Genomic DNA, 27,743 nt, shown 5'->3' with positions numbered 1-27,743 from the left:
AGGAAACCAGAGCCAACATTTGAAAATTGAGATATTTTACATAGAAATCTAGAATTTCATCTTCTCTTGAAAAATCAGGAGATGGGGCAACAATGAGCCCACATTCCTGCATGGCAACAATTGGCTAGAGCCAAGTGACAGCTGCCCCCTTAGGTAGAGCATGCACTGTCAATTGGCCAGACCCCATCTGGCCTGCTCTACTCATTTATATAATCTGCTTGATTCTGCAGACATCTCAATTTGTGGCCCTCTGGACAACTGGAAGCAGTCTATGCCAGGAAAGGCGTAGGCACTTACTTGCTGAATGAATAAATCTCCTACCCTTTTTTTTTTCCTCTACCATTTTCTTATCTAGCCATGTTAAGAAATCCCAGTTATTGAGTAAAGAGCTTCTCCCTTTGAAAAGTGAATTGAACAAGTCTGTTAGAGTCAGGAGAGTCTAAGTTATACTGTGGTAACAAACAACTCCTATATCTCAGTGCCTTACAACAAGGGTTTATTATTTGCTCACACACACAAACCTAGACACAAAATGAAAACATCCTCAGATTTTCACATGCATGGATAAGTATATGAGCGTGTCAGTATGTTCACAATCACGAATCCAATAAAACCTCTGGCAGATGAACATATGGACTCACACAGAACCCTATTTAGAGACTGATCAGCTTAGATTGTACAACCCTGTTTTCATAAGAGACATTAAAAGGCCCTGGGATCCAAGAAAGTAAAGGATGGAGGTACAAAAATATCCATCCTCAGTCAAGGAATTGCCCCGTATAAAAAAACGGGTCTGAAAGCTTATATAAGCGCCTAAGGGCTTAGAAAAAGACATTAAGAATTTTGGACATTAAGCATTTTGCAAATGCATACATAGGCAGTATTTTAGTGAGTTCTCCCCCTCTGGGCTTCTAGCTCAAGGGGGAGATGCACCCCAGGTGTCCATTAGGCAGAGAAACAGAGCTGGCTGGCGCAGGTCCAAGAGAGGCGTTAGGAGGCTGAAGTCCTCTATCTCCAGCAGGAGCTGTAGACACAAAGAAAGGGGTCAGGGTCAGGTCACACCCATTTCCCCTCCTGGCTCTCCCCTCTTTTTTGTTCCACCCAATCAAGGCTTTGTCACCTGGACTGTATTGCACAGAACTCTCCCTTGCTGGTTTGCCCACCTCAAGTCCTGCCTCCTCCAAACCCTCCATCACAGCCACCACATTTCTTTTTGTCAAGCCCAGTGTCTCTGAATATGCTCCTCCCTAGTTCAGACATTCCCTGGCTCCTCATCACCCACAGTGGCTGATCTAACCTCCTAAGCCTGGCATGCCAGACCTCCGTGACTGGTAGCCTCTCCATCCTCATCCCCTCTGTTCCAGCAGTTCCTTCAGGGTGGCTGCTTCACTCACACTCCATACCGAATGCACCATTTTGGTCTGGCCGTGCCCAGCCTTCCCTCTCAGCCTCCCTAGGTGTCTATCTCGCCTCCAGTCCTTCCTCCCCAGGCTCATCAGTGAGATACAGCCGCAAAACACGACTTGTGAAGGCATCCATGCTCCACCTTGAGACTGGAAGCTCCCTGAAGGCAGGAACCAGATCTCCTTCTGCACTAGGCTCTTGCCACCTATGTATGTCCTTCCCAGGTCACAGCAGACTTCAGGGGTCTGGATAGAAAGTCCTGGGCTGGGAGTCAGGAGACCTGGTTCTTCCACTTGATATGCTGCATGCCCTAGGGTAGGTCCCTGCTACTCTTAGGGACTTGGTTTCCTTATTTCTTGACATCAGGGCACTGGACATTTGGTGTTGAGCACAATGCTCGATAAACCGATGATTCACTGAACAACCATGTACTGCCACTTCAAGAGTCAGACTGAGGAGCTTGGCTGCCTGGGCCCAAAGAGGTTCAACCCCCAACCCCCCTCCTACTCTGACTTCCCAGTCAGGCCCTGCTTAACACAACCGCCTCCCATTTCCCAACTATCCCCAACCCCATGTTCTCCTTTCAAAGACCAGGCTACCTGGTGCAACTCAGGGCTGGAGCACAGAGGTGGAGCCAGAAGGGGCCTGGGAAGATTCTCTCAGAGCCAGCAGAGCCTCGGCCGCTTCCAGTTTTCGCTGCCACTCTGAGGAGGCAGAAACCGAGACCTGGTCGGAAGCTTTGGGAGCCTGCGAAGCAAAGGATGTGAGAGAATGGGAGCTGGGAACCCACACCTCCCCCGTGCCCCTTCAGTCCCCAGCTACCCTGAGGCCTTCTGCTCTTCTCCTTCACTAAGCTTGGCCCCTGCCAGGGTTCTGGACCCCACAATTTCCCCAGAATCTGTGGCTGCAGTAGAAGGGGGTTAAGGGTGGCACAGGGCTGGAGGATCAGAGTTGAGCATCTAGGAACAAGGAAAGGAGAAGCCAGGGGATTTACCCCTCTGGCAGGCACATACTACCAGTAGAGAGAGAGGAGCAAGGATTTTGCAATATCTGCATGTGGGAGTCTGAATGCCAGCTGGCCATTAGTCGTTGTGGCTTGGACAAGTCCGTTCCCCTGCTTGGACTGTCTTCTTTTCTGTACCTTTCTTTTTCTATATCTTTCCTGAGACACTAATTCCTCCCAGCTTTTTCAAAACTCCCAAGGCAACAGTAAAGATTATGGGAAGTCAGAGGTGTCTGTGTTTTAATCTTCAAGGCACCTGGAGTGACGTGATTACTGTCCCTGTCCAAGGACTGGTTCTTGCCTCCATATTCCCCAATCAAGTTTCCCAAGGCACTTGAAGGGCCAGCTTGGCTCATCTCCAGGAACTTTTCTCTGACGGTTATTAGACTCTCGCCTGGGTGAGATGGTGGGCCTCACCATCATGGCCCCCCTTCTCAGCAGGAGCTTCTATCCCATCGATTTGTTTCATGTGGAATAACAGCCTCCAGTTGTCAAAGGCCTGCTATGTGGCAGGCCTTGTGCTAGTCCTCTTGTCAATGTTATAGGTGTAGAATATTGTCCCCTCTCAGTACACTGATAGGAAAATAGAGGCTCAGAGATGTAAAGTTACTTTTCCAAAGTCTCACAAATTGGAAATGGCAAATCTGGGAGAGCTCTGTCGTTGCCCCATAGTCTGAGATGCCACCTTCTCCTCCTCCTCCTCCTCCTCCACTTGCACCGCACTGCCTTCACTTCCTCTTTCTTGCTGCCATGGCCTTAACCAGAAGGTTGGGCACTCAATAACAAAATATACAACTAGCTCCATGGTCCTTCTCACTCTACTCACCTGCTGGGCAGGGCAGGGGGTCTGTGTGTCTTCCTGGAAAGAGAAATTGTTAGTTGCTTCTTCAAGGGTGCTGGAGTCCAGGACAGAGACAAACATTCCGAGGCCAGACCGATCAGCAGAGCTCCTTGGGAGCTTGCCTGCAGGAGCAGAGAGCACAGGTTGGAGTCAGGGACCAAGCCGGCCATGGAAAGGAGATGTGGGCATGTTTTAGGACAACGATAGGAGCCCAGGATGTCAGAGTTGGGAAGACCTTGAAGACCAGCTAGTCCTACTCTTCATTTTGGGACTGGGGACTATGAGACCCAGAGAGAAGTATTTTTTTCCCCCAGGGTCATATGGCAAGTTGCAGTAGGGTTAGAGATGGTACCCAGGTCTTCAGGACACAGGAAGGGGTCTGGGCAGTGGCTGAGGTGGAAGCTTCCCACACTGGCCCCAGACTCCTCCCCAGGGGTTGCACAGGGGTGGGCCTCAAGCTGATGTTCTCCTTCCCAACTGTGAGAGACTGGGGACAGCTTAGGTGAGCCTTTCTCCCTGACCGTCTCCCCCCGACTCTACCTCCCACCCAATCTGAGGCCTCATCCCACTGTGGACCTTTTTGACCGCACCCCCCCCCCCCAGATGTCTCCAGCCCACCAACACTTGGTAGATAATATTGATGAGGTTTTATAGTTGGGGAAGCTAAGGCCCAAGGAGTAACTTGCCCAAAGCCACATCGAAATTGGGTGGTAGGACTGGTGACAGAACTACTCATGCTCCCTACACCCAAAACTCAGACACCCTCCCTGGCCAGAGATACTCACTGGGGACTCCTGCTTGAATGGCCAACTTGTTGACATGACTGTGAGCTTTGGGAGAGGTGGTCCCACTCCTTATCAGTCCTTCAGTCAGGTGCCTCTTTCGGAGTGGCCCCTGCTCCGACTTCAAGGTACTCTCAGCAGGCAAGATGCTGCAGTGTTCCCTAAAGCGGGGGATTGCAGGTCTAAAGTCAGTCACCTTTAGAGGAGCCCACTCCCCTCCCCTTGTCAGACACCATACTCACGAGAAGAGGGCACACTTGTGACACTCGCAGACCTTGAAGAGGCAGTAGTGCTCCTGGTCCTTGACTTGGGCAGTGATGCCGTGTTTGTGGCAGCGGGCTCTGCGACGTTTAGCTCTTCTGGGGCCAGGTTCAATCCCCCATGGGGCTCCGGTCTCAAGTCCAGTGGTGGAGTCAGGGGGGCCGCAGGGCACAGCAGGCATTTCATTGGGATCCATGGTTCTAGAGCAAGGAGTGGAGGTCAGGGTGGCCACATGATCCCCTACCCACAACGTACTTCCTCTCCCTTGGAAAGCCCCATCTGAGGCGGCTGGATTCTTCTCCACCCAGCTCACCGTTGAAATGAGATTGTACCCTCCCTTCTTACTTCGTGTAGCCTCCTTCCCAGGGCGCTCCACTCACGCATAGGCAGGTTGCAAGAAACTCTGGGCATGGGTCCTGTATATTTTCAATCCAATTACTAGTCTCTCTGCCTACCTTCACTCCACATAGACACCCTTCACAGGCATGCACATGCACTCTCACGCCCCCTTCAACAATTACTACTTCCCTTTCTCATGTATCATCTTGTATTCTGCTATGCCCAGCTATTATTCCTGGCATCCACTTCCACAATTGTCTTCCTAACCTCCTGCATTCATTCACTCCCTACTCATGATTCTATGCCCCTCTGCATTCAATTCTATTATTAGTCTCCTGTATGCCCTACATTCAATCTTCCTCTCACCTTCCATTCCGATTTTTTTTCTTGCACCCCATTGAAATCTTAATTATTCTCTTGCTCCCTCTTTAAACTGACACCCCTTTGCATCTCATGAAATCATATTCTGCTGGATCTCAAGCCCCTGTTTCAATCATTATTTTCATTAATTCCCTCAATTATTTATCAAGTAGATGTTTGTTGATCCCCCCTAGTGAATGCCAGACCCTGATCTAGTCAAAAGCCAACTCCTCACTACACTAATTGTTCTCTTGCACCAACACACCCTCTCTGCTTTCATGCAAACCCGTGCATTCCCTCCACAGCCTCCCAACAATCTTCCATGCTCCTCTCCAAACTTCAACAATTATGCTTGGGCTTCCCTGGTGGCGCAGGGGTTGAGAGTCCGCCTGCCGATGCAGGGGACACGGGTTCGTGCCCCAGTCCGGGAAGATCCCACATGCCACGGAGCGGCTGGGCCCGTGAGCCATGGCCGCTGAGCCTGCGCATCGGGAGCCTGTGCTCCACAACGGGAGAGGCCACAACAGTGAGAGGCCCGCGTACCGCAAAAAAAAAAAAAAAACCAATCACGCTTGAGCACACCTTCCCCTCCTCCCGCACCCAGAGTGCACCACCTCCTCTCAGGCTGCCAGACCATTCCCTGCCACACCCACCTCAGAATCAAAGGGAGGGGCATAAGCCCTGCCCCAGGGGCCAGAGGCCGGGTGTCAGGAGGCCTCAGCAAGCGGTCGTCCGTCCCACAGGACTTCAGCCAAGGGGGCTGGGGTTGGGTGTGGAGTGGGAGGTGGGGGTGGGGGTGGGGCGGGGCGGGACATGAGGTACCCGGCTGAGATGGAGGAGAGGAGAAGGGGTTGGGGATCCATAGCAGGAGGGAGGGAGGAAAGAAGAGGTGTGGAGAATGAGGGTCCTATTCCTGATGCCAGTCTGTGGTTACCCCAGCCTCCACCAGGTCAGAATCAATCTGCTGGGACAGGAGACCTGAAGGAAGCCTCAGCTCTCGCTCCCTTTCCCGCTCTGCCTTCAAAGGCCAATGAGCTTCCAGCTCTGCCTTTCACCTCCCACTGCTATGGCCAGCGACCAATGAGCTTCAAGCTCATCCGAAGGTCACTGACCAAAGTCCCGCCCCACTCGTCGCTTCCCTCCCAGTTCTCCTCTCGCTGGCTTTATTGGGCGGCCGGCCATTTAACTCCGGAAGTGAAGTAGAGCTTTGTGCTCTCCAAACCTTGTTTCCCGAACTGTTCTCTCTTTGGATGTGAAATACTGTACACGCATGCCTTTTAAACACACGTCCTTGGTATTCTGTAACTTACTTTTACAAAATTCAGCGTGTGTTTCTAAGGTCGCTCCGTATTCCTATGTCAGGGATTCTCAGGCAGGGGTTCGTAATTCACAGTCAGATTTTGCATCTCCAGGGAACATTTGGCACTGTCTGGAGTCATTTTGGTCTTTATTCGTGTGTCTCTGTTTCTGAATTCCCTGTTCTGTTCCACAGATAAATTGGTCTATTCCTGTGCCAGTACTACACTGTGTTAATTTTTATCTCTTGGTAAGACATTTTGATCTCTGGTAGGACAAGTCTTCACACCTTATTCATCATCTCCAGGCTTATCTTTACTATTCTTCGCCTTTTGCCCTTCCTAAATTCTAAAATATAAATGTTAGGATCAGCATGACATGTTTCCTGAAAACTCATTTGCGGTAGATTTGGATTGCATTTTCATTGAATCTGTGGATCAGTTAAGAGAGAATTGGCTATCTTTATGATATCCAGCCTTCCTAGTCACCAACATGGGATGGCTCTCTATTTTTGTGGGTCTTCTTTAATGTTGGAATCTCTCAGCTTAGTATTTAGCTTTACCTTTTGTACGTTCAGATCTTGTACATCCTTTATTGCATTTATCCCAAGAACTCTGGAATGTTGTTGCTCTGGTGCTTGATATCTGGTTACAATAACATTTTCTATCTGTATCTGATTTCTAGAATTCCACTTGGCTTTTTAAAAAATATGTTGATCTCGGGGGCTTCCCTGGTGGCGCAGTGGTTGGGAGTCCGCCTGCCAGTGCACGGGACACGGGTTCGTGCCCCGGTCCGGGAGGATCCCACCTGCTCCAGAGCGGCTGGGCCCGTGGGCCATGGCTGCTGGGCCTGCGCGTCTGGAGCCAGTGCTCCGCAGCGGGAGAGGCCACAGCAGTGGGAGGCCCACGTACCGGAAAAAAAAAAAAATATATATATATATATATATATTTATATATTTATATATTGATCTCAAAGTCAGCCACCATGCTAAACTCTGTGATATCTAATCATGTGCCTATAAGTGGTGCACAGTCTTCTGTGAATCTATGAGTAACAGAAGTAAGGTAATCAACTTACAAGTTTCTTACTGGCTGGCTAGGACATCCACTACAAGGTAAAATAGAGACTGCAAAATTGGGCATCTTTGGGTTATTCCTAATATTAAACAGAATGATGCCAACATTTCCATATTAAAATGGGCTTGCTGTGTTTCATTGTTTGCTTTAATTCTTCAATTCTTTCTCTGTTTCTCCTTCCTTTCTTTCTTTCCTTCCTTCTCTCTTTTGTTTTTTCCGTTCTCTCTCTCTTTTCTCATTCTTTCTTTCTTTCCCTTTATCAGATTAAGGAATATCTCTTGTATTTCTAGCTTAATAAGATTGTCTTAAAAATCATGAATAGATATAGGATTATACTTTTTTGGCCTCCACTGAAATGATCAAGACTCTAATCATTTAATCTGTTAACACAGTGAGGGTTATTTATAAGATTTTTTTTTTCGAAATCTTTAGTGAAGTACACATCTTAGTGAGTTTCCAAAAACTAAACATAAACATCCAGTTAGCACCTGGAGCAAACAGCAGAATATATTAGCAACACACAAACCTCTCTCATGCCCCCTTCCATCTATAGTTTTTCTAATGTTAAACCAGATTTGCTCTCCTAGGATAGATGTAACTTAGTTATGGCGTATCATCTTTTGTGTACACTGGTGGGCTCAGTTTGCTAAAGTTTTGCTTAGAATTTTTTGTGTCTTCGGTTCACGAGGAAGATTGACTTGATGTTTCATTCCTCATAGCATCTTTGCTGGTTCCAGGGTCAAGGTTTTCTAGTCTCATAGACTAAGTTGGGCAAAAGTCCCTCTTTGCTATCCTCTGGCAGTGTTCACGTAAGATTAGGATTATCTGTCTTGAAACTCTTTATTTATTTTTTAACATCTTTATTGGACTATAATTGCATTACAATGTTGTGTTAGTTTCTTCTGTATAACAAAGTGAATCAGCTATATGTATGCATATATCCCCATATCCCCTCCCTCTTGCATCACCCTCCCAACCTCCTATCCCACTGCTCTAGTTGGTCACAAAGCACCGAGCTAATCTCCCTGTGCTATGCAACTGCATCCCAATAGCTATCTACTTTACACTTGGTAGTGCATATATGTCAATGCTATTCTCTCACTTCGTCCCAGCTTACCCTTCCTCCGCCCTGTATCCTCAAGTCCATTCTCTATGCCTGCGTCTTTATTCCTGTCCTGCCCCTGGGTTCATCAGAACAATTTTTTAACATCTTTATTGGAGTGTAATTGCTTTACAATGGTGTGTTAGTTTCTGCTGTATAACAAAGTGAATCAGCTATATGTACACATATATCCCCATATCCCCTCCCTCTGGCATCTCCCTCCCACCCTCCCTATCCCAGCCCTCTAGGTGGTCACAAAGCACCGAGCTAATCTCCCTGTGCTATGCAGCTGATTCCCACTTGCTATCTAGTTTACATTTGGTAGTGTATATACGTCAATGGTACTCTCTCACTTCGTCCCAGCTTACCCTTGCCCCTCCCTGGGTCCTGAAGTCCATTCTCTACGTGTGCGCCCTTATCCCCGTCCTGTCCCTAGTTCTTCACAACCATTTTTCTTTTTTTTTTAGATTCCATATATATGTGTTAGCAAACGGTATTTGTCTTTCTCTTTCTGACTTACTTCACTCTGTACGACAGACTCTAGGTCCATCCACCTCACTACAGATAACTCAATTTTGTTTCTTTTTATGGCTGAGTAATATTCCATTGTACATAGGTGCCACATGTCCTTTATCCATGTATCTGTCGATGGACATTTAGGTTGCTTCCATATCCTGGCTATTGTATATAGAGCTGCGATGAACATTGTGGTACATGACACTTTCTTTTTTTTTTTTTTTAACATCTTTAGTGGAGTATAATTGCTTTACAAGGGTGTGTTACTTTCTGCTTCGTAACAAAGTGAATCTGTTATACATATACATATGCCCCCATATCTCTTCCCTCTTGCATATCCCTCCCTCCCACCTTCCCTATCCCAGACCTCTAGGTGGTCACAAAGCACCGAGCTGATCTCCCTGTGCTATGCGGCTGATTCCCACTAGCTATCTAGTTTACATTTGGTAGTGTATATATGTCAATGGTACTCTTCCACCTCACCACAGCTTACCCTTGCCCCTCCCTGGGTCCTGAAGTCCATTCTCTACATGTGCGTCTTTATCCCCGTCCTGTCGCTAGTTCTTCAGAACCATTTTTCTTTTTTTTAGATTCCATATATATGTGTTAGCATATGGTATTTGTTTTTCTCTTTCTGACTTATTTCTTTCTGTATGACAGACTCTAGGTCCATCCACCTTAGTACAAATAACTCAACTTCGTTTCCTTCTATGGCTGAGTAATATTCCATTGTATATAGGTGCCACATGTTCTTTATCCATGTATCTGTCGATGGACATTTAGGTTGCTTCCGTGTCCTGGCTATTGTAAATAGAGCTGCAGTGAATATTGTGCTACATGTCTCTTTCTTTCTTTTTTAACATCTTTAGTGGAGTATAATTGCTTTACAAGGGTGTGTTACTTTCTGCTTCGTAACAAAGTGAATCTGTTATACATATACATATGTCCCCATATCTCTGCCCTCTTGCATCTCCCTCCCTCCCACCATCCCTATCCCGGCCCTCTACGTGGTCACAAAGCACCGAGCTGATCTCCCTGTGCTATGTGGTTGCTTCCCACTAGCAATCGGTTTTACATTTGGTAGTGTAGATATGTACATGCCACTCTCTTACTTTGTCCCAGCTTACCCTTCCCCCTCCCTGTGTCCTCAAGTTCATTTTCTAGTAGGTCTGCGTCTTTATTCCTGTCCAGCCCCTAGGTTCTTCATGACCATTTTTTTTTAGATTCCATATATATGTGTTAGCATACGGTATTTGTTTTTCTCTTACTCACTTACTTCACTCTGTATGACAGACTCTAGGTCCATCTACCTCAGTACAAATGATTCAATTTTGTTTCTTTTTATGGCCGAGTAATATTCCATTGTATATATGTGCCACAACTTTTTTATCCATTCATCTGTTGATGGACACATACGTTGCTTCCATCTCCTGGCTATTGTAAATAGAGCTGCAATGAACATTATTGTGCATGACTCTTTTTGAATTATGGTTTTCTCAGGGTATACACCAAGTAGTGGGATTGCTGGGTCATGTGGTAGTTCTATTTTTAGTTCTTTAAGGAACCTCCTTAGTGGCTGTATCAATTTACATTCCCACCAACAGTGCAAGAAGTTTGCCTTTTCTCCACACCAGCTCCAGCATTTATTGTTTGTAGATATTTTAATGATGGCCCTTCTGACTGGTGTGAGGTGATACCTCAATGTAGTTTTGATTTGCATTTCTATAATGATTAGTGATGTTGAGCATTCTTTCATGTGTTTGTTGGCAAGCTGTATATCTTCTTTGGAGAAATGTCTATTTAAGTCTTCTGCCCATTTATGGATTGGGTTGGGTTTTTTTTTTTCTCATATTGAGCTGCATGAGCTGCTTGTAAATTTTGGAGATTAATCCTTTCTCAGTTGCTTCATTTGCAAATATTTTCTCCTAATCGAAGCATTGTCTTCTCATCTGGGTTATGGCTTCCTTTGCTGTGCAAAAGCATTTAAGTTGCATTGGGTCTCATTTGTTTATATTTGTTTTTCATTTCCATTTCTCTAGGAGGTGGGTCAAAAAGGATCTCGCTGTGATTTGTGTCATAGAGTGTTCTGCCTATGTTTTCCTCTAAGAGTTTTATAGTTTCTGGCCTTCAATCCATTTTCAGTTTATTTTTGTGTATGGTGTTAGGAAGTGTTCTAATTTCATTCTTTTACATGTAGCTGTCCGGTTTTCCCAGCACCACTTATTGAAGAGGCTGTCTTTTCTCCATTGTATATTCTGGCCTCCTTTATCAAAAATAAGTTGGCCGTAGGTGTGTGGGTTTCTCTCTGGGTTTTCTATCCTGTTCCTTTGATCTATATTTCTGTTTTTGTGCCAGTACCATACTGCCTTGATTACTGTAGCTCTGTAGTGTATTCTGAAATCCAGCAGCCTGATTCCTCCAGCTCCATTTTTGTTTCTCAAGATTGCTTTGGCTATTCGGGGTCTTTTGTGTTTCCAAAGAAATTGTGAATTTTTTTGTTCTAGTTCTGTGAAAAATGCCATTGGTAGTTTAATAGGTTTTGCATTAAAGCTGTAGATTGCTTTGGGTAGTATAGTCATTTTCACAATGTTGATCCTTCCAATCCAAGAACATGGTATATCTCTCCATCTGTTTGTATCGTGTTTAATTACTTTCATCAGTGTCTTATAGTTTTCTGCATACAGTTCTTTTTTCTCCTCAGGTAGGTTTATTCCTACGTATTTTATTATTTTTGTTGCATTGGTAAGTGAGTGTGTTTCCTTAATTTCTTTTTCAGATTTTTCATCGTTATTGTATAGCAATGCAAGAGATCTCTGTGCATTAATACTGTAACCTGCTGCTTCACCGAATCCATTGATTAGCTCCTCTAGTACTCTGGTAGCATCTTTAGGATTCTGTATGTATAGTATCATGTCATCTGCAAGCAGTGATAGTTTTTCTTCTTTTCCAATTTGGATTCCTTTGATTTCTTTTTCTTCTCTGATTGCCATGGCCCAAACTTCCAAAACTACGTTTAATAAGAGTGGTGAGAGTGGGCAATCTTGTCTTGCTCCTGATCTTAGAGGAAATGGTTTCAGTTTTCCACCATTGAGAACGATGCTGGCGGTGGGTTTTTCAAATATGGCCATTATTATGTTGAGGTAGGTTCCCTCTATGTCTACTTTCTGGAGAGTTTTTATCATAAATGGGTGTTGAATTTTGTCAAAAGTTTTTTCTGCATGTATTGAGATCTTCATATGGTTTTTCTCCTTCAATTTGTTAACATGGTGTGTCACATTGATTTGCGTATATTGAAGAATCCTTGCATTCCTGGGTAAACCCCACTTGATCATGGTGCATGATCCTTTTAATGTGCCTTTGGATTCTGTTTGCTAGTACTTTTTTTGAGGATTTTTGCATCTATGTTCATCAGTGATATTGTCCTCTACTTTTCTTTTTTTTGTGACATCTTTGTCTGGCTTTGGTATCAGGGTGATGGTGGCCTCGTAGAATGAGTTTGGGAGTGGTCCTCCCTCTGCTATAGTATGGAAGAGCTTGAGAATCATAGGTGTTAGCTCCTCTCTAAATGTTTCATAGAATGGAACTTTTAATTAAAACTTGACCATTCAACAGCTAGGATGCTTGTTTGATTTACTTAAAAAATGGTACTGTGGGTGATGTCAAACATATACCATTAGAGTTTGTATACAAACTTATAATCTCCAAGTTCATGACAGTAGATCGGTGGTCCTGGAACATGAGCTTGCATCAGAATCACCCAGAGGGTTTGCTAACGCACAGGTTGCTGAGCTCTGCATCTGTAGTCTCAGATTAAAAATTCTGGGGTGAGACACAGAGTTTCCTTTTCTGACTAGCTCCCTGGTGATGCAGATGCTTCTGGAAGGGAACTACACTTTGAGAACCATTGTACAAGAGAGAAGAGCAAAGGAGCCCTCCAATTATCCATCACCCAACCGCAACCATCAATAACTCAGAGCCAATCTCAATTCACATATATCTTATCCCCTACCCCTCTCCCAGATTATTTTCAAGAAAGCATCAGAAATCATCTTATTTTATTGGGAACTGTTTCAACGCATAGCTCTAAAATATGAGCAATCCATTTTCCTCAACTTTTCATTTTGAAAATGCACCAGGTTGAAGAGTGAACATTCTTTCACTCAGATTCTTATTATCCCATTGCTTTCTCTCTTTTTTTCTTCTTTTTTGCTTAACCACTTAACAGTTGCAAACATTCCATCCAATTACTTCAGAATGTATCTCCTAAGTAATAGGATATTCTCCCGTCTAACCACAGTACTATTATCAGGTCGAAGGGATTCACCAATGACATGATAATATTATCGAAGTCCATGTACAGTCCATATTCAAATTTCCCCAATTGTCCCAATAATACCCCTTTGAGAATCAACAGTTCAATCAAGTATCATACATTGCTTTCAACTGTCATGTCTCTTTAGTATCCTGTGGTCCCGAACAGTCCCTCAACTTAAATCTTCCATGACAATGACATTGTCCAAGAGCCTCAGCTTGTTTGCTTGTAAAGTGTCCGCAATATGTGTTTGCCTGATATTTTCCTCTTGTTTAGATTTATGTCTTTAGGTTTAATATTCTTGGCAAGAATAAGCAGTCTGTGGCATTATATTTTGATACCATGTGGGTATCCTGTTCTCCAAAACCATTCTCAGCTCTTGGCCTTAATTTTCTTTCAGGGTTCTAGGTCCGGTTTGATTATATTACTTTGGTGGTTGAAAACATGGTGATTCTCTATTTCTAGCATTCCTTTCTGTTTTTATTAGTGGGCATTTTGCTGTAAAGATGAGCATCCCAGCCTCCCAACCCCCTCCCTTATTGTTGTCGCTGCGTATTGCTGTGCTTGCAGCAACAAAAAAGATGAAAACCTGTTTATTTGTTGTGTTCAAAGAAATATGAAGAAAACAAAGTGAACAATATTAAGAGAAATGTAAGCAATTATAAGATGAATTTGACAAGAATTTCCTCTAACAGTGCAAACAGAATGACAAAATCTGTTGCCTGAAATTGGAATTAACTGTTCAGCAACAACTAAAAACAGTTTTTAACAATTATTAAGAGAACCTGAGGTTATAAATTTGGCCAGTTATAAAGTAGCTTGGATCTTGGGCGTGCGCACACACACACATGCCCTCTCTCTCACACACACATGCACTCTCTCTCTCACACACACAGACATTTTAAATGGAGATATAGTAAAAATTAAATAAATAAATAAATACATTATTATTACAGTTACAGAATGTATGCTAGAGAATAGTGAAACCATATACAACATTTTACGGAAAGCACAAGATCTGCAACTAAGCCCATATAATACAGGACCTTTGCAACAATATGAAAGAGTAATTGATTCAAAACATGAAAAAAATTTCAAATACCTTATGTTTCAAATACCTTCTCATGAGTCACGAGACATGAGACATTGGCCAATTAATACTTTAGGTTTTCTCCAAGGACTTTCCAATTTGCAGAGATATGATTGTAGCCTACAAATCTGAACTTGTGGCGTAGAGCCCAGGGAATCATTTCTATCACTTAGAAAAGAATTTGAGCAAACCACAAAAAAAAAATTCCCCCAAAATAGTGTCTGTATGAAGGACAGCAATCCAGCGTCCAATTTTTCTCTTTTTTTTCTTTCCAATGTATGATACATGCGGAGAACATAGGTACTTAGGTTTCTAAAGTAGACTATATCATGAATATAGTTATTGAAGTCATTCAGTAAATGCAGTGCATCATTGTAGGTTTATTTTGTCAGTCTCACTAGAGGTTTGTAACTTTTACTGATCTTTTCAAAGAACCATATATTTGTTTCATTGATTGTCTCTATTGTTTTTCTGTTTTCAATTTCATTGATCACTGGACTTATCTTTAGTATCCCCTTCCTTCTGTTTGTTTTGGATTTACTTTGCTCTTCTTCTTCTAGCTTCCTGAGGTGAGAACTTAGATTACTGACTTGATACTTTTCCTTTTCCTTAATGTACGCCCTTAATGATGTAAATTTCCCTTCCAGCAACGCTTTAGCTTCATCCCACACATTTGGATATGTTTTGTAATCATTTCCATTCAGTTCAATTCACTTCTTGATGTGCTGGATCAAGTGGCCTCCTTACCACTGAGTGGTAGTGAACGTCCTGAAATCATCCCAGGAGGGATGGGGAGGGGTGCTGTCTTACTACCTAGTGGAGGTATATATAATTTCAGAATCTCCACGTGATTGGTTTCCACTGACATGTGGGGAAGGGGAAGGGTGGTCCCTGTTTCCTCCAGTACGATGTGAAATTCTTGGCTCCCCACTGGACCTTTGCTGGCTTGAGGGGTGACCAGGCCAAAATGTGCTTTTTTTTTTTTTTTTTAACCCCGTACCGTTTGGCTGGTGTAGAGCAGTTTCGGTCAAAACCTTTTCTGAAAACAAATACTGTATGCTAACACATATATATGGAATTTAAAAAAAAAAATAAAGGTCAGAAGAACCTGGGGGCAAGACAGGAATAAAGATGCAGACCTACTAGAGAATGGACTTGAGGATACGGGGAGGGGGAGGGGTAAGCTGGGACAAAGTGAGAGAGTGGCATGGACATATATACACTACCAAACGTAAACTGGATAGCTAGCGGGAAGCAGCCACATAGCACAGGGAGATCAGCTCGGTGCTTTGTGACCACCTAGAGGGGTGGGATAGGGAGGTTGGGAGGGAGGGAGATGCCAGAGGGAGGAGATATGGGAACATATGTATATGTATAACTGATTCACTTTGTTATAAAGCAGAAACTACCACACCATTGTAAAGCAATTATACTCCAATAAAGATGTTAAAAAAATTAAATATAGCTTTGAGTTTAATACATCTATCTTTGATTAAAAATTATAATCACAAGAAACAAGCAGTTCTCTCTGAGTATCCATTTGAAAATACACAGAACAAACAAACATGTGGCTTGAAAAAATAGAAAATAACATTCAGAAGATTCCCAGATAAATCAGGAATAATTAAACGAACTTCATCATAGGTAAAACCCAAATTTTGTGTTGGTATGATAGTTTCCTGGGGATAGTGTTCAGTCCCTAATTTTGGATGTTTTTCCAAATTTCTAAGTTATATCTGCTTTGTTGAGTTAATATTCAGAAATATACACTTCATCTTCAAAATAAAAATGATTATGCCTGTAAAAGCTGCTAACGTGGCAATCAGGAAGTCCAGTAAATGTGGCAGATTGGTCATTTGGTAAACTCACTAATTTTAGGAGAGATGCAAATTTTGTGGTCACCCAGCATCACAAAACTTAACAGGGAAAATTCTGAACAAAGGGGCTGTCTCTGTCTCTCTGCGCCACTCTTCATCTGTGAAAATGCATGGAAGGAGGAGCTCACTGTTGGCCAAATGAGACAAATGGATTCTGAACCTCTTACTGTGGGTCACTCTTGTAGATTTTGTGTGTTTATGGCCTTTCAGACGTTGATCAATAGTAATGAGAGCTAATATTTCGGGTAGGCATTAGCTCTTTGCTATTTAGTGTAGATAACGCAGTAAATGCTTTGCAAACATTGTCCCATTTAATCCCTACAACCCCCCTATTATTATCCTCAGTTTGGCCAATTGGGAATCTTAGGCTGAGAGAGACTAAGTACTTTGCCCAAAGTCACACAGCTAAGAAGTGGTAGAGCCAAGTTTCAAATTAAAAATTGCCTCTCTTAAATATTATGGTGTCATTTGGGGGCTCCTGGCAACTTTCCAGACATATTTATCGAAGGCACCAGAATATCTTGAGAAGTCAAGCCCTGAACAAACTGGCTGTGAATAAATTAGCAGGCATCTCCTGCAGTTCAAGGGGCTTTACAGGCCCACATACTGTATGTAAACTCGGGTTTTAGGCTGCCATTGAGGATCTTTGATCAATGACCAAGCGATATTTGTTGGATAGGCAGAGATTGATTCGAAAGGAGAAAGATGGAGCTATATTTCCACACCATAGTGTGAAGAGTGGTCTCTTGTGTCCCTCCTGCTTTTTACCCCAAATTCTATCAGTAACCAAAAGGGTTGTGGGCTGCATCAATATGAAAACAAGCCATTTCAGTGGAAAATACTAACTGGGTGCTATGGAATTATGAAAACCAAGACTGGTTGTTCAAATGAATCTCTGTTTCTAACTCTTCATATGGGAGACAGCTGCAGCTCCACCCCCGCCCCCCCCCCCCATCTGCACTCTTACTCCCTTGAAGCTCTCAGCTTCCTGAAGTGACTAGAGGTGAAATTAGTTGTGACCTGGAGGTATTAGTCAGGCTAGCCGCCAAATATCTAGGTGAAAACCTGGCTATATTTAAGCCATGGTGGCCAAAAATACTCCCCATTAAACCGAACTAGGAGAAAATTTGGTGACCAGACACTGGTTTGGCAATCATTATGCCTCAAAGGTTCCACTTAAAGTGAATCTATTTGAGAGTGACAACTTTGAGAGCAAAGATGGTGTCTTATACACCTTTGCTTAGTGCTCCTGTTGTGGTCCCTTTCACATGGTTGGTGACCCAAAAAGTTATTCTTTGGGAGACATGTAAGTACAAGCACAGTTTACTGCCCAGCAACAAGCACCCTAATAGACAAGCACAGTGAAAGATTGTACAGGAAGTCAGCCAAAATGGCAGAAGAAGGACCTCTGAAAATTCTCTCCTCCCTTAAAGCAATGAGAAAACTGGCAAAAATGTTCAGAATCAATGTTTTCAGAGCTCTAGAAATTCACCAAAAGTATGCAACAACCACAGGTATATTTATTCTACAAAAACAGCTGAATCTCAGTAGGAAGAGTGAGCCAGGTGGCATTTCAACTAATCCTGTTCTCATGCCCCTCTATCCAACTCTGTGGTAGCTTTGAATACTAACAGCCTGCAATCACGGTGAAAACCGGCCACCTGGCAGCCACCAGAGGGAGCAGAAATGGCACGGGCCTCCTGCAAAGCCTCATTCCCAGAGAACTGTCATTATTTGACCTGTCTGGTCGTTCCCTGGAAGACCCCACTTGGGTGGCTGTCTCTGACTCAGAGCTTACCCAGTTTGAAATTCCTTTTCCCTGAGGGCATTTGTCAAAAACATTTAGAGCCACAAACAGAACCCAACAATATGTTAAAGGAATCATACACCATGATCAAGTGAGATTTATCCCAGGTGGGCAAGGATTTTTCAATATCCACAAATCAATCAATGTGATACACCACATTAACAAACTAAAGAATATAAACCACACGGTCATCTCAAAAGTTGCAGAAAAAGCTTCTGATAAAATTCGACACCCATTTATGATCAAAATTCTCCAGAAAGTGGGCATAGAGAGAACATACCTCAACATAATAAAGGCCATTTATGACAAACCCACAGCTAACATCATACTCAATGGTGAAAAGCTGAAAGCATTCCCTCTAAGATCAGGAACAAGACAAGGCTGCCCACTCTCACCACTTTATCCAACATAGTTTTAGAAGTCCTAGCCACAGCAATCATAAAAGAAAAAAAGAAATAAAAGAAATTCAAATTGGAAAGGAAGAAATAAAACTGCCAATGTCTGCAGATGACTTGATGCTATACATAGAAAACCCTAAAGACACCACCACAAAACATCTAGAGCTTCTCAATGAATTTGGTAAAGTTTTAGGATGCAATTAATATACAGAAATCTGTTGCATTTCTGTATACTAACAATAAAGTATCAGAAAGAGAAATTAAGGAAACAATCCCATTCACCATCGCAACAAGAAGAATAAAATACCTCGGAATAAACCTAACTAAGGCGGTAAAAGACCTGTACTCCAAGAACTATAAGACGCTAATGAAAGAAATTGAAGACAACACAAACAGATGGAAAGGTACAACGTGTTCTTGGACTGGAAGAATCAATATTGTTAAATTGACCATACTACCCGAGGCAGTCTACAGATTCAACACAATCCCTATCAAAATACCAATGGCAGGGCTTCCCTGGTGGCGCAGTGGTTGAGAGTCCGCCTGCCGATGCAGGGGACACGGGTTCGTGCCCCGCTCCGGGAAGATCCCACATGCCATGGAACGGCTGGGCCCGTGAGCCATGGCCACTTAGCCTGCGTGTCTAGAGCCTGTGCTCCGCAATGGGAGAGGCCACAACAGTGAGAGTTCCGCGTACCGCATTAAAAAAAAAAAAAAAAACAACAACAAAAAAAAACCAATGGCATTTCTCACAGAACTAGGACACAAAAAATTTTCATTTGTAAGAAAACACAAAAGACCCTGAAGAGTCAAAACAATTTGAGGGAGAAAAAAAAAAAACATTTAGAGGCAATTAATTATCATTGCAGCTGCCTGAGGCAGTGGGCCACACTTGGGGCAAACAATAGGAGAACCAAAATCTTATAAGGGAAACCTAGGTAATGAGATGTCCATAGGGACTTTGTAAAGCTATGACATATCCTTAGGAAACTTGGACGCCTGGTACCTTCCCAGGATGATGGCCAGCTCTGGAAAGACCCAAAAACAAGGAGAAATGAAAGCTAAAACAGAACTGACAAATAGCAGGCAGAGTTTTGAAGCCATACACACAGTCCTCCTTGGCAAAGACTGGGAAATTTAGCAGTTCCAGCCAATTGAAGACATTTCTGTGCAATCATTTGGTAACCACCAAACTAACCAAGTGGTGAATTTGGTAACCACACACAACAGAGGATACAGAAGTCCAGAAAAGCCACTAAAAAATCAAATGACAGCAAGAATACCCACAACAAACAGCAACAACAAAACCTGGAAAGGAGGCAGTATCTGAATTCCAGAGTTGCCACATACTATCATTGAAAATGTCCAGCTTTCCACCAAAACGTATCAGACATGCAAAGAAGCAGGAAAGTGTGGGAGATACACATGGATGTCCAGACATTGGACTTACTAGAAAGAGACTTTAGATCAGCTATTGTAAACTTGTTCAAACATCTAATGGAAGCCATGTCTTATGAATTAAAGGTAAGCATGAGAACGATGGCTCATCAAATAGAGAATATCATCAAAGAGATAGAAATCGTTTTAAAAATACCAACTAGAAATTCCGGAGCTCAAAAATATATTAACTGCAATGAAAAATTCACTAAAGAGTCTCTACAGAAATTAGAACTGGTATGATGAAACAAAATCATCAAGCATGAAATTTAGAGGCAATTGAGATTGTGCACTCTGAGGAAAAGAAAGAAAAATGAATGAAGAAAAATGAACAGAGCCTCAGAGGCCTTGTAGGGCATGATTAAGCACACCATCTTATGCATAATGAGAGTCCCTGGAGGAGAGAAGAGGAGAAAAATGGGAAGAAAGAATAAGGGGAAAACATGGCCCCCAACTCCCCAAATTTGATTGAAATTATTAATCTAGGCAAACAAAAAGCTCTGAAACGCCATGGAGGATAAACTCAAGGAGATCTGTACCTAGAACCAGCTTATTCAAGCTGATGACAGTCAAGGACAATGAAAGAATGTTGAAAGCAAGGAGACAAGCAGCTCATCACATACAAGGGATTAACAGCTGACTTCTCATCAGAAACTTTGGGGAACAGAAGACAGCGGGAAGTCACCTTCAAAGTGCTGAAAGAAAAAATCCCATCAACCAAGAATATTCTATCCAACAGAACGCTCTCTTCAAAAACGAAGGGAAGATAAAGCCATTCTCAGACAAAGAAAAGCTGAGTGAATATATTGCTAGCAGACCTGCCCTACAAGAACTACTAAGCGGAAATCCCCAAAAGGTACTAGAGAGTGACTTGAATCCACCTGAAGAAACAAAGAGCATCACTAAATGTAACTAAGCGGGCATTTATAAAAGACAGCATCAGTGTATTGTTGTTTGTAACTCTTTTCTACCTTTGTCTGGTTTAGAAGAGAAGTGCACAAAGCAATGATTATAAACCAATCTGGATGGGCTTAAAGTTAAGGTGTAAAGATGCAATTTGGGGGACAATAATAGTACAAAGGAGCTGGTGGGTCCAGAGGTATACAGGACCAAAGTTTTTGTATAATATTAAAATTAAGTTGGTATTATTCTGAGTTAGATTCTTTTAAGTTAAGACCTTAATTGTCAACTATGAGCTCACCACTAAGAAAATAATTCAAAAACAATAAGAGGATGAAAATGGTATGTCAGAAAATATCTATTTAACACAAAATGGCACCTCAATGGTAAGAGAGAGGAACATAAAGACACGAGGGAAAAAAACAAAAATGGTTGACATAAATCCCACCTTAACAGTAATCACATTAAGTGTAACTAGAATGAACACTAAAAGGTAAAGCAGATATTGGCAGAATGTCATACAGATAGAAAGCAGAATGGTCGTTGCCAGGGGCTGGGGGGAGAGGGGAGGAATGGAGAGTTAGTGTTAAATGGGAACAGAGCTTCGTTTAGGGAAAATGAAGATGTTCTGGAGATGAATATGGTGATCGTGTGAATATACTTAATGACACAGTTCTGGAGATGAATATGGTGATCGTGTGAATATACTTAATGACACAGAACTCTATGCCTAAAAATGGTTAAATGTTAAATTTTATGTTATGTTTTATTTTATTTTTTTCCTTATAAAAAGGAAAAAACTGGAGAGACATCCCCTGCCCATTGATTGGGAAACTTAATATTGTTAATATGGCAATACACCCCAAACTGATCTACAGATTCAACGCAATCTCCAAAAAAATCTCAGCTGACTTCTTTGAAGAAATAAATAAGCTGATCTCAAAATTCACACGGAAATTGAAGCGTCCAAGAATAGCCAAAGCAATCTTGAAAAAGAATATTAAGTTGGACGGCTCACACTTTCCAATTTCGAATCTTGCTACAAAGCTCCAGCAATCAAGAGAGTGTGGGTTTGGCATAACGGTAGTTATATAGAGTAATGGAATGGAATTGAAAACCCATCAATTAACTTTCACATTTATAGTCAATTGATTTTTCAAACAGGATGGCAAGATAATTCTATGGGTTAAGGAAGGGTGTTTTCGACAAATGATGCTGGGACAACTGGATATCCACAAGCAAAATAATGAAATTGGACCCAATCCTTATTTCACTCCATATACAAAAATTAATTCAAAATGGGTTATAGACCTAAATATAAACACTAAAAATATAGAACTCTTAGAAGAAAGCATAGCAGTAAATCTTCCTGACATTGGATTAGGGAATGTCCTCTTAGATATAATACCAAAAGCCCAAGGAACAAAAGGAAAACTGATTTATTGGACTTGGTCAAATCTTAAACTTTATTTGATGCAAATCATACCATCAAAAATGTTGAAAGAGCACCTACAGAATGGGAAAAAGTGTTGGAAAATCATGTAACTTATAAGGGACTTATATCTGGATGCTATAAATTAGTTTTAAAAACCAATAATAAGATCATCTATACCATTTTTCTAGATTCCACATATACGGGTTAATATGCAATATTTGTTTTTCTCTTTCTGACTTACTTCACTCTGTATGACACTCTCTAGGTCCATCCACGTCTCTACAAATGACCCAATTTCGTTCCTTTTAATGGCTGAGTGATATTCCATTGTATATATGTACCACATCTTCTTTATCCATTCATCTGTCGGTGGACATTTAGGTTGCTTCCACGTCCGGGCTATTGTAAATAATGCTGCAGTGAACATTGGGGTGCATGTGTCCTTTTGAATTATGTTTTTCTCAGGGTATATTCCCAGTAGTGGGATTGCTGGGTTATAGGATGGTTCTATTTTTAGATTTTTAAGGAACCTCCATACTGTTTTCCATAGTGGCTGTATCAGTTTACATTCCCACCAACAGGGCAAATGGGTTCCCTTTTCTCCACACCCTCTCCAGCATTTATTGTGTTTGTAGATTTTTTTGATGATGGCCATTCTGACCACTGTGAGGTGATACCTCACTGTAGCTTTGATTTGCATTTCCCTAATAATTAGTGATACTGAGCATCTTTTCATGTGTCGCTTGGCTATCTGTAGTCTCCTTTGGAGAAATGTCTACTTAGGTCTTCTGCCCATTTTTGGTTTGGGTTGTTTGTTTTTTTGATATTGAGCTACATGAGCTGCTTGTATATTTTGGAGATGAATCCTTTGTCAGTTGCTTCATTTGCAAATATTTTCTCCCATTCTGAGGGTTGTCTTTTCATCTTGTTTATGGTTTCCTTTGCTGTGCAAAAGCTTTTAAGTTTCATTAGGTCCCATTTGTTTAGTTTTGTTTTTATTTCCATTACTCTAGGAGGTGGGTCAAAAAAGATCTTGCTGTGATTTATGGCAAAGAGTGTTCTCCCTATGTTTTCCTCTAAGAGCCTTATAGTGTCTGGCCTTACATTTAGGTCTTTAATCCATTTTGAGTTTATTTTTATGTGTGGTGTTAGGGAGTGTCCTAATTTCATTGTTTTATGAGTAGCTGTCCAGTTTTCCCAGCACCACTTATTGAAGAATCTGTCTTTTCTCCATTGTATATTCTTGCCTCCTTTGTCATAGATTAGGTGACCATAGGTGGGTGGGTTTATCTCTGGGCTTTAAATGTATGAATACTAAGGGGGAAAGTGGGGGTGGGAGGAATTGGGAGATTGGGATTGACACGTATACACTACTGATGCTATATATAAAATAGACAACGGATGGGAACATTACTGTATAACACAGGAGATGGTACTTAATGTACTGTGGTCACCTGAATGGGAAGGAAATCCCCAAAAGAGGGGATATATGTATACGTATAGCTGATTCATTTTGCCGTACAGGAGAAACTAACACAACATTGTAAAGCAACTATACTCCAATAAAAATTAATTTAAAAAACAATAGTAAAATATTAACCTTATTGAGAAATGGGCAAAAGATGTGTTTCTTCCCAAAAGATAGAGAAATGGCCAATAAGATCATGAAAATTGGCTCAATACAATTTAAAATTCCATAGGGAAATTCAAATAAAAAGCACAACGAGATACAACTTCGCAGCCATCTAGATGGCTATTATTTTATAAGGTGTGGGGGGGGGGAAGGGAGAGAGGGAGTATGGGAAGAAGGAAGAAAGAAAAACAGAAGACAAGATTGTTGACAAAATGTGGAAAATGGGAACCCTTGGGCATTACTGGTAGGGCTGTAGCTGCTGTGGAAGACCATATGGTGGTTCCCCAGAAAATTAGGTTTGGGATTACCATATGATTCAGCAATTACACTTCTAGGAATTGCAAAAAGGGGCTCAATCAGATAAGGTGAAAAATCCCAGGTGTTCATCAGCAATGAAAGGATAAGCAAAATGTGGTATATACACACAATGCAATATTACTGAGGCTTAAAAAGAAATGAAATTCTGATACATGCCACAACATGGATGAACGTTGAAGACGTTGTGCTGGATGAAATAAACCAGGTACAAAATGACAATTATCTTATGACTTCACTTATATGAGGTAAGTAGAGTAGTCAGATTCATAGAGATAGAAAGTAGAATGGTGACTGCCAGGGTCTGGTGGGAGAGAGGCATGGAGAATTATTGTTTAATAGGTACAGGGTTTCAGGTTGGGGTGATGAAAAGCTCTGGTTGTGGATGATGGGGATGATTGCACATCCATGTGAATGTACTTAATGTCATTGCATTTTATACTTAGCATGGTTAAAATGGTAAATTTTATGTATGTTATGTATATTTTACCACAATAAAAATATAGAAAGAAAGAAAGACTCAGTCTCATGGAAAATTACTTTGCCCTGCCAGGAAATTTCTTAGGTATCGAAGGCAAAATTTTCATTAGGAATATAGGTAGGGATTTACTAATGATAGTGTATGCATTTATAATCTTTAAAATTGAATTTGTATTTCAAAATTTTCCCAAAAAGAAAACTTCAGTTCTACATGGATACACTGATGAACAAGATCACACATTTAAAAGAAAAAATAGTGACAGCCCGACAGAACTTTTCCAGAAAATACAGGAGGAACTCTTGCCTATACATTTTATGAGGGCAGCATTACTTTCACACAAAAAATAGAAAAAGACACTACAAGGGGAAAAAAGCACCACAGACCAATATCCTTGATGAATATACATGTAAAACTACCTAATAAAATCTTAGAAATATGAATCCAGTGATATATAAGAAGTATAATCCATGACCAAGCAGATTTATCCTAGGAATGCAAGGTCATTTTAACATTAAAAAGTGCATCGATGTATTTTTTGTCATATTAAGGGAATGAAAGAAAAAATGATCATCACAATATAAGACAGAAAAGTCATTTGATAATATAAAACATCCATTCATGATTAAAACAAACAAAAAACTGATAACTTAAGAACAGAAGGGAACATACTTAACCAGATAAAGTGCTTCTACCAAACACCTGCTGTTGGCATCATACTTAATGGTGAAAGACTGAATGCTTCTCCCATAAGATTAGGAATGTACCAGAATGTCCACTCTCACCATGTCTATTCAATATTATACTTGTGGCCCTGGTTGATGAGTTAAGGCAAGAAAAAGAAATACAAGGCATACAGATAGAAAAGGAAGAAGTAAAAAATGATCTTCATTTTCAAAAGGCATTATAATCTACATAGAAAATATTTAGTAGTCTACGAAAATCAAAAATCATCTCCCAGATCAGATAAGCAATTTCACAAGGTCACAGGACAGAAATTCAATATTAAAAAAGTCCTATTTCAATAGAGTAGGAACAGATAATTGGAGATGAAGAAAAAAATTTTAATGTCACTAACAATAGCACTAAAATGAATGGAATACCTACTAAGAAGTTTAACGTAATATGTGCAAGACTTGTATGCAGGTAACTATAAAATATTGCTGAGAGAAATTAAAGAAGACCCAAATAAATGGAGATATACTATGTTCATGGGTCAGAAGACTCCAAAAGGTTTAAGATGTCAAGTCTCTTATAATTCCTCTATACATTTGCCATAATCATAAGTAAAATGAAAAGCTATTTCTAAAACTTATATGGAAATGCAAGGGACATAACAATAGCCAAAGCCATTTGGATAAGAACAAAGATGGAGGACTTACACTACCAAATTCCCTGACTTAATGTAAAGGTATAGTAGTCATGACAGTGTGGTATTACCATAAAAATAGACGTATGGATCAACTGATAAAATAGAAAGCCTAGAAATAGATGTACACAAAAATATGGTCAGTTGATTTGTGACGCAGGCGCTAATATAATTAAATTAACTGATAATTAACTAACAGAGCTGGAGAAAGTGGATCTCCATATGGAAACCGCAAACAAACGTGAATACCTCACACTATATGCAAAAAAAAAAAACCCCTCAAAATAAATAATAGAAAACCTGCAAGAAAATATGGGAGAAAACTTCCGTGTTATGAGGTTAGGCAAAGATATCTTAGGTAGAACATCCATTCAAAAACTATGAATCATAAAGGAAAACAACCAATGGACCGTTAACAAAGTTAAAACAAAACCCGAAAACTTTTGCTTCTCTAAGTCCAGGGTTCAGTATCTCTGTGTGGCACCACATTTTACTCCTATACTGGAACCTCATGACTGACCTTGACTTCTACTTAACCCCTAGAAGAGAAAACTGGGTCTACTTATTTTCAGTTGCAAAAACGTACTTTATTGTCTTGAGCATCTGCTTGCAAAGCTCCCCCCTTTCTCTATTTCCTGGCCAACTTCTTTCCTCACTAATTTCAGGCATGTCTTCTCTGGGGAATCTCCAAGACTCTATTCCAACACTCGAGGCGGGGTGGCTGTCCCTCTTCCATCCTCCCATAGCCATATAAACTTCCTTCTATCTCTCTCTATTGTAATCATCCTTTTTTTTTTTTTTTTTTTTTGGCTTCTTTCCCACGGAATGACTTGAAGCAGCAACAAAACCTCATCTGTTTTTATAACCTCAGGCCATGGCCCGTGATAGACTCCTAGAGAGACAATCAGTCCTGTATCCTCACATGTATATAAGAGGTGCCTCCCTAAGCAACATTATTATTTCAAAAACCAAGTAAAGACCCTTAGGCCACCTACTTCCACTCTTCCTTCCAGGTACTGTTTGCAGAGAGCTCCCTTGAAGTCAGTGGAGCAGAGCCTCATAGTTCTGGGTGATAAACAGGGGGCAAAACTAAGCAGCTTCTGTTGAAACCCAAGCGTCAAAGATGGAATCTCATATAACAGGACTAGGTAACAAGGAGCTCTCACCTCAGTTGTTCTGATTTCAACTTAGCCCAGCCCAGGTCCTTCCCCTCCGTCCCTCACATTTTTCAAGCCCTCCAGTCCCCAAGCCACCTGTCCACTACCCATCAGATGCTGACGGTCTCACAGTCAGCATCTCATATAACCCACTGAGAGGTAAACCTCTGCTGTTGATTTGGACTGTGGATACCATCACCCAGCTCACCCTCCTTGCTTTGATAACCCATTTAGACCCATACACCTCCCCAGGGCTTTAACGTACACAATCCTATGTATCTAAACGTGGGGAGGGTCCACACGAACACCCCTGTCTATGGCATCCCCACCAAAAGACAACTCACCATCTGCCGGAACACTTCTGCTTTATATGTTCAGCAATCAGAAACCTGGCTTAAGCCTGCTGGGAGGTTCAGAGGAAAGAAGAAAAAAAGAGACAGAGAGAGGGGAAGGGTGGGAGTAAGAGATACAGGAACAGAGGGGTTGTCACATACCAGAAATGTATCCACTGCTTGAGCACAGTGCACTGGGTTGCAGGAGGGAGGAAAGACAGGG

The 27,743-nt window shown here is 41.7% G+C and overlaps 1 protein-coding gene across 1 annotated transcript; it reads right to left on the bottom strand.

Annotated features, from left to right (window-relative positions):
* Positions 1–459: 459 nt before the first annotated feature.
* On the bottom strand, positions 460–27,680 carry LOC307180835 (doublesex- and mab-3-related transcription factor C2-like). The gene is made up of 6 exons (XM_079911353.1): positions 27,533–27,680; positions 4,273–4,491; positions 4,034–4,191; positions 3,234–3,370; positions 2,004–2,151; positions 460–1,024 (listed from the first exon to the last, which is right to left on the bottom strand). Exons 2-5 carry the CDS (start codon positions 4,485–4,487, stop codon positions 2,014–2,016), a joined length of 648 nt encoding a protein of 215 aa, XP_079767479.1. The 5' UTR covers positions 4,488–4,491; positions 27,533–27,680; the 3' UTR covers positions 460–1,024; positions 2,004–2,013.
* Positions 27,681–27,743: the final 63 nt, after the last annotated feature.

The sequence above is a fragment of the Stenella coeruleoalba genome (assembly GCF_951394435.1).
Source record: "Stenella coeruleoalba genome assembly, chromosome: X".
NCBI classification, from domain to species: domain Eukaryota; kingdom Metazoa; phylum Chordata; class Mammalia; order Artiodactyla; family Delphinidae; genus Stenella; species Stenella coeruleoalba.
This window is presented reverse-complemented; position numbering and strand designations above follow the sequence as displayed.

Excerpts from the sequence above, each read along its gene's own strand:
- LOC307180835 (XM_079911353.1), bottom strand. The coding sequence starts at position 4,487 with ATGGATCCCAATGAAATGCCTGCTGTGCCCTGCGGCCCCCCTGACTCC. Across the intron at positions 4,192-4,272 it reads CACAAGTGTGCCCTCTTCTC|GGAACACTGCAGCATCTTGC; the intron begins GTGAGTATGGTG and ends CCCCCGCTTTAG. Across the intron at positions 2,152-3,233 it reads CCCCCTGCCCTGCCCAGCAG|GCTCCCAAAGCTTCCGACCA; the intron begins GTGAGTAGAGTG and ends TTTGCTTCGCAG.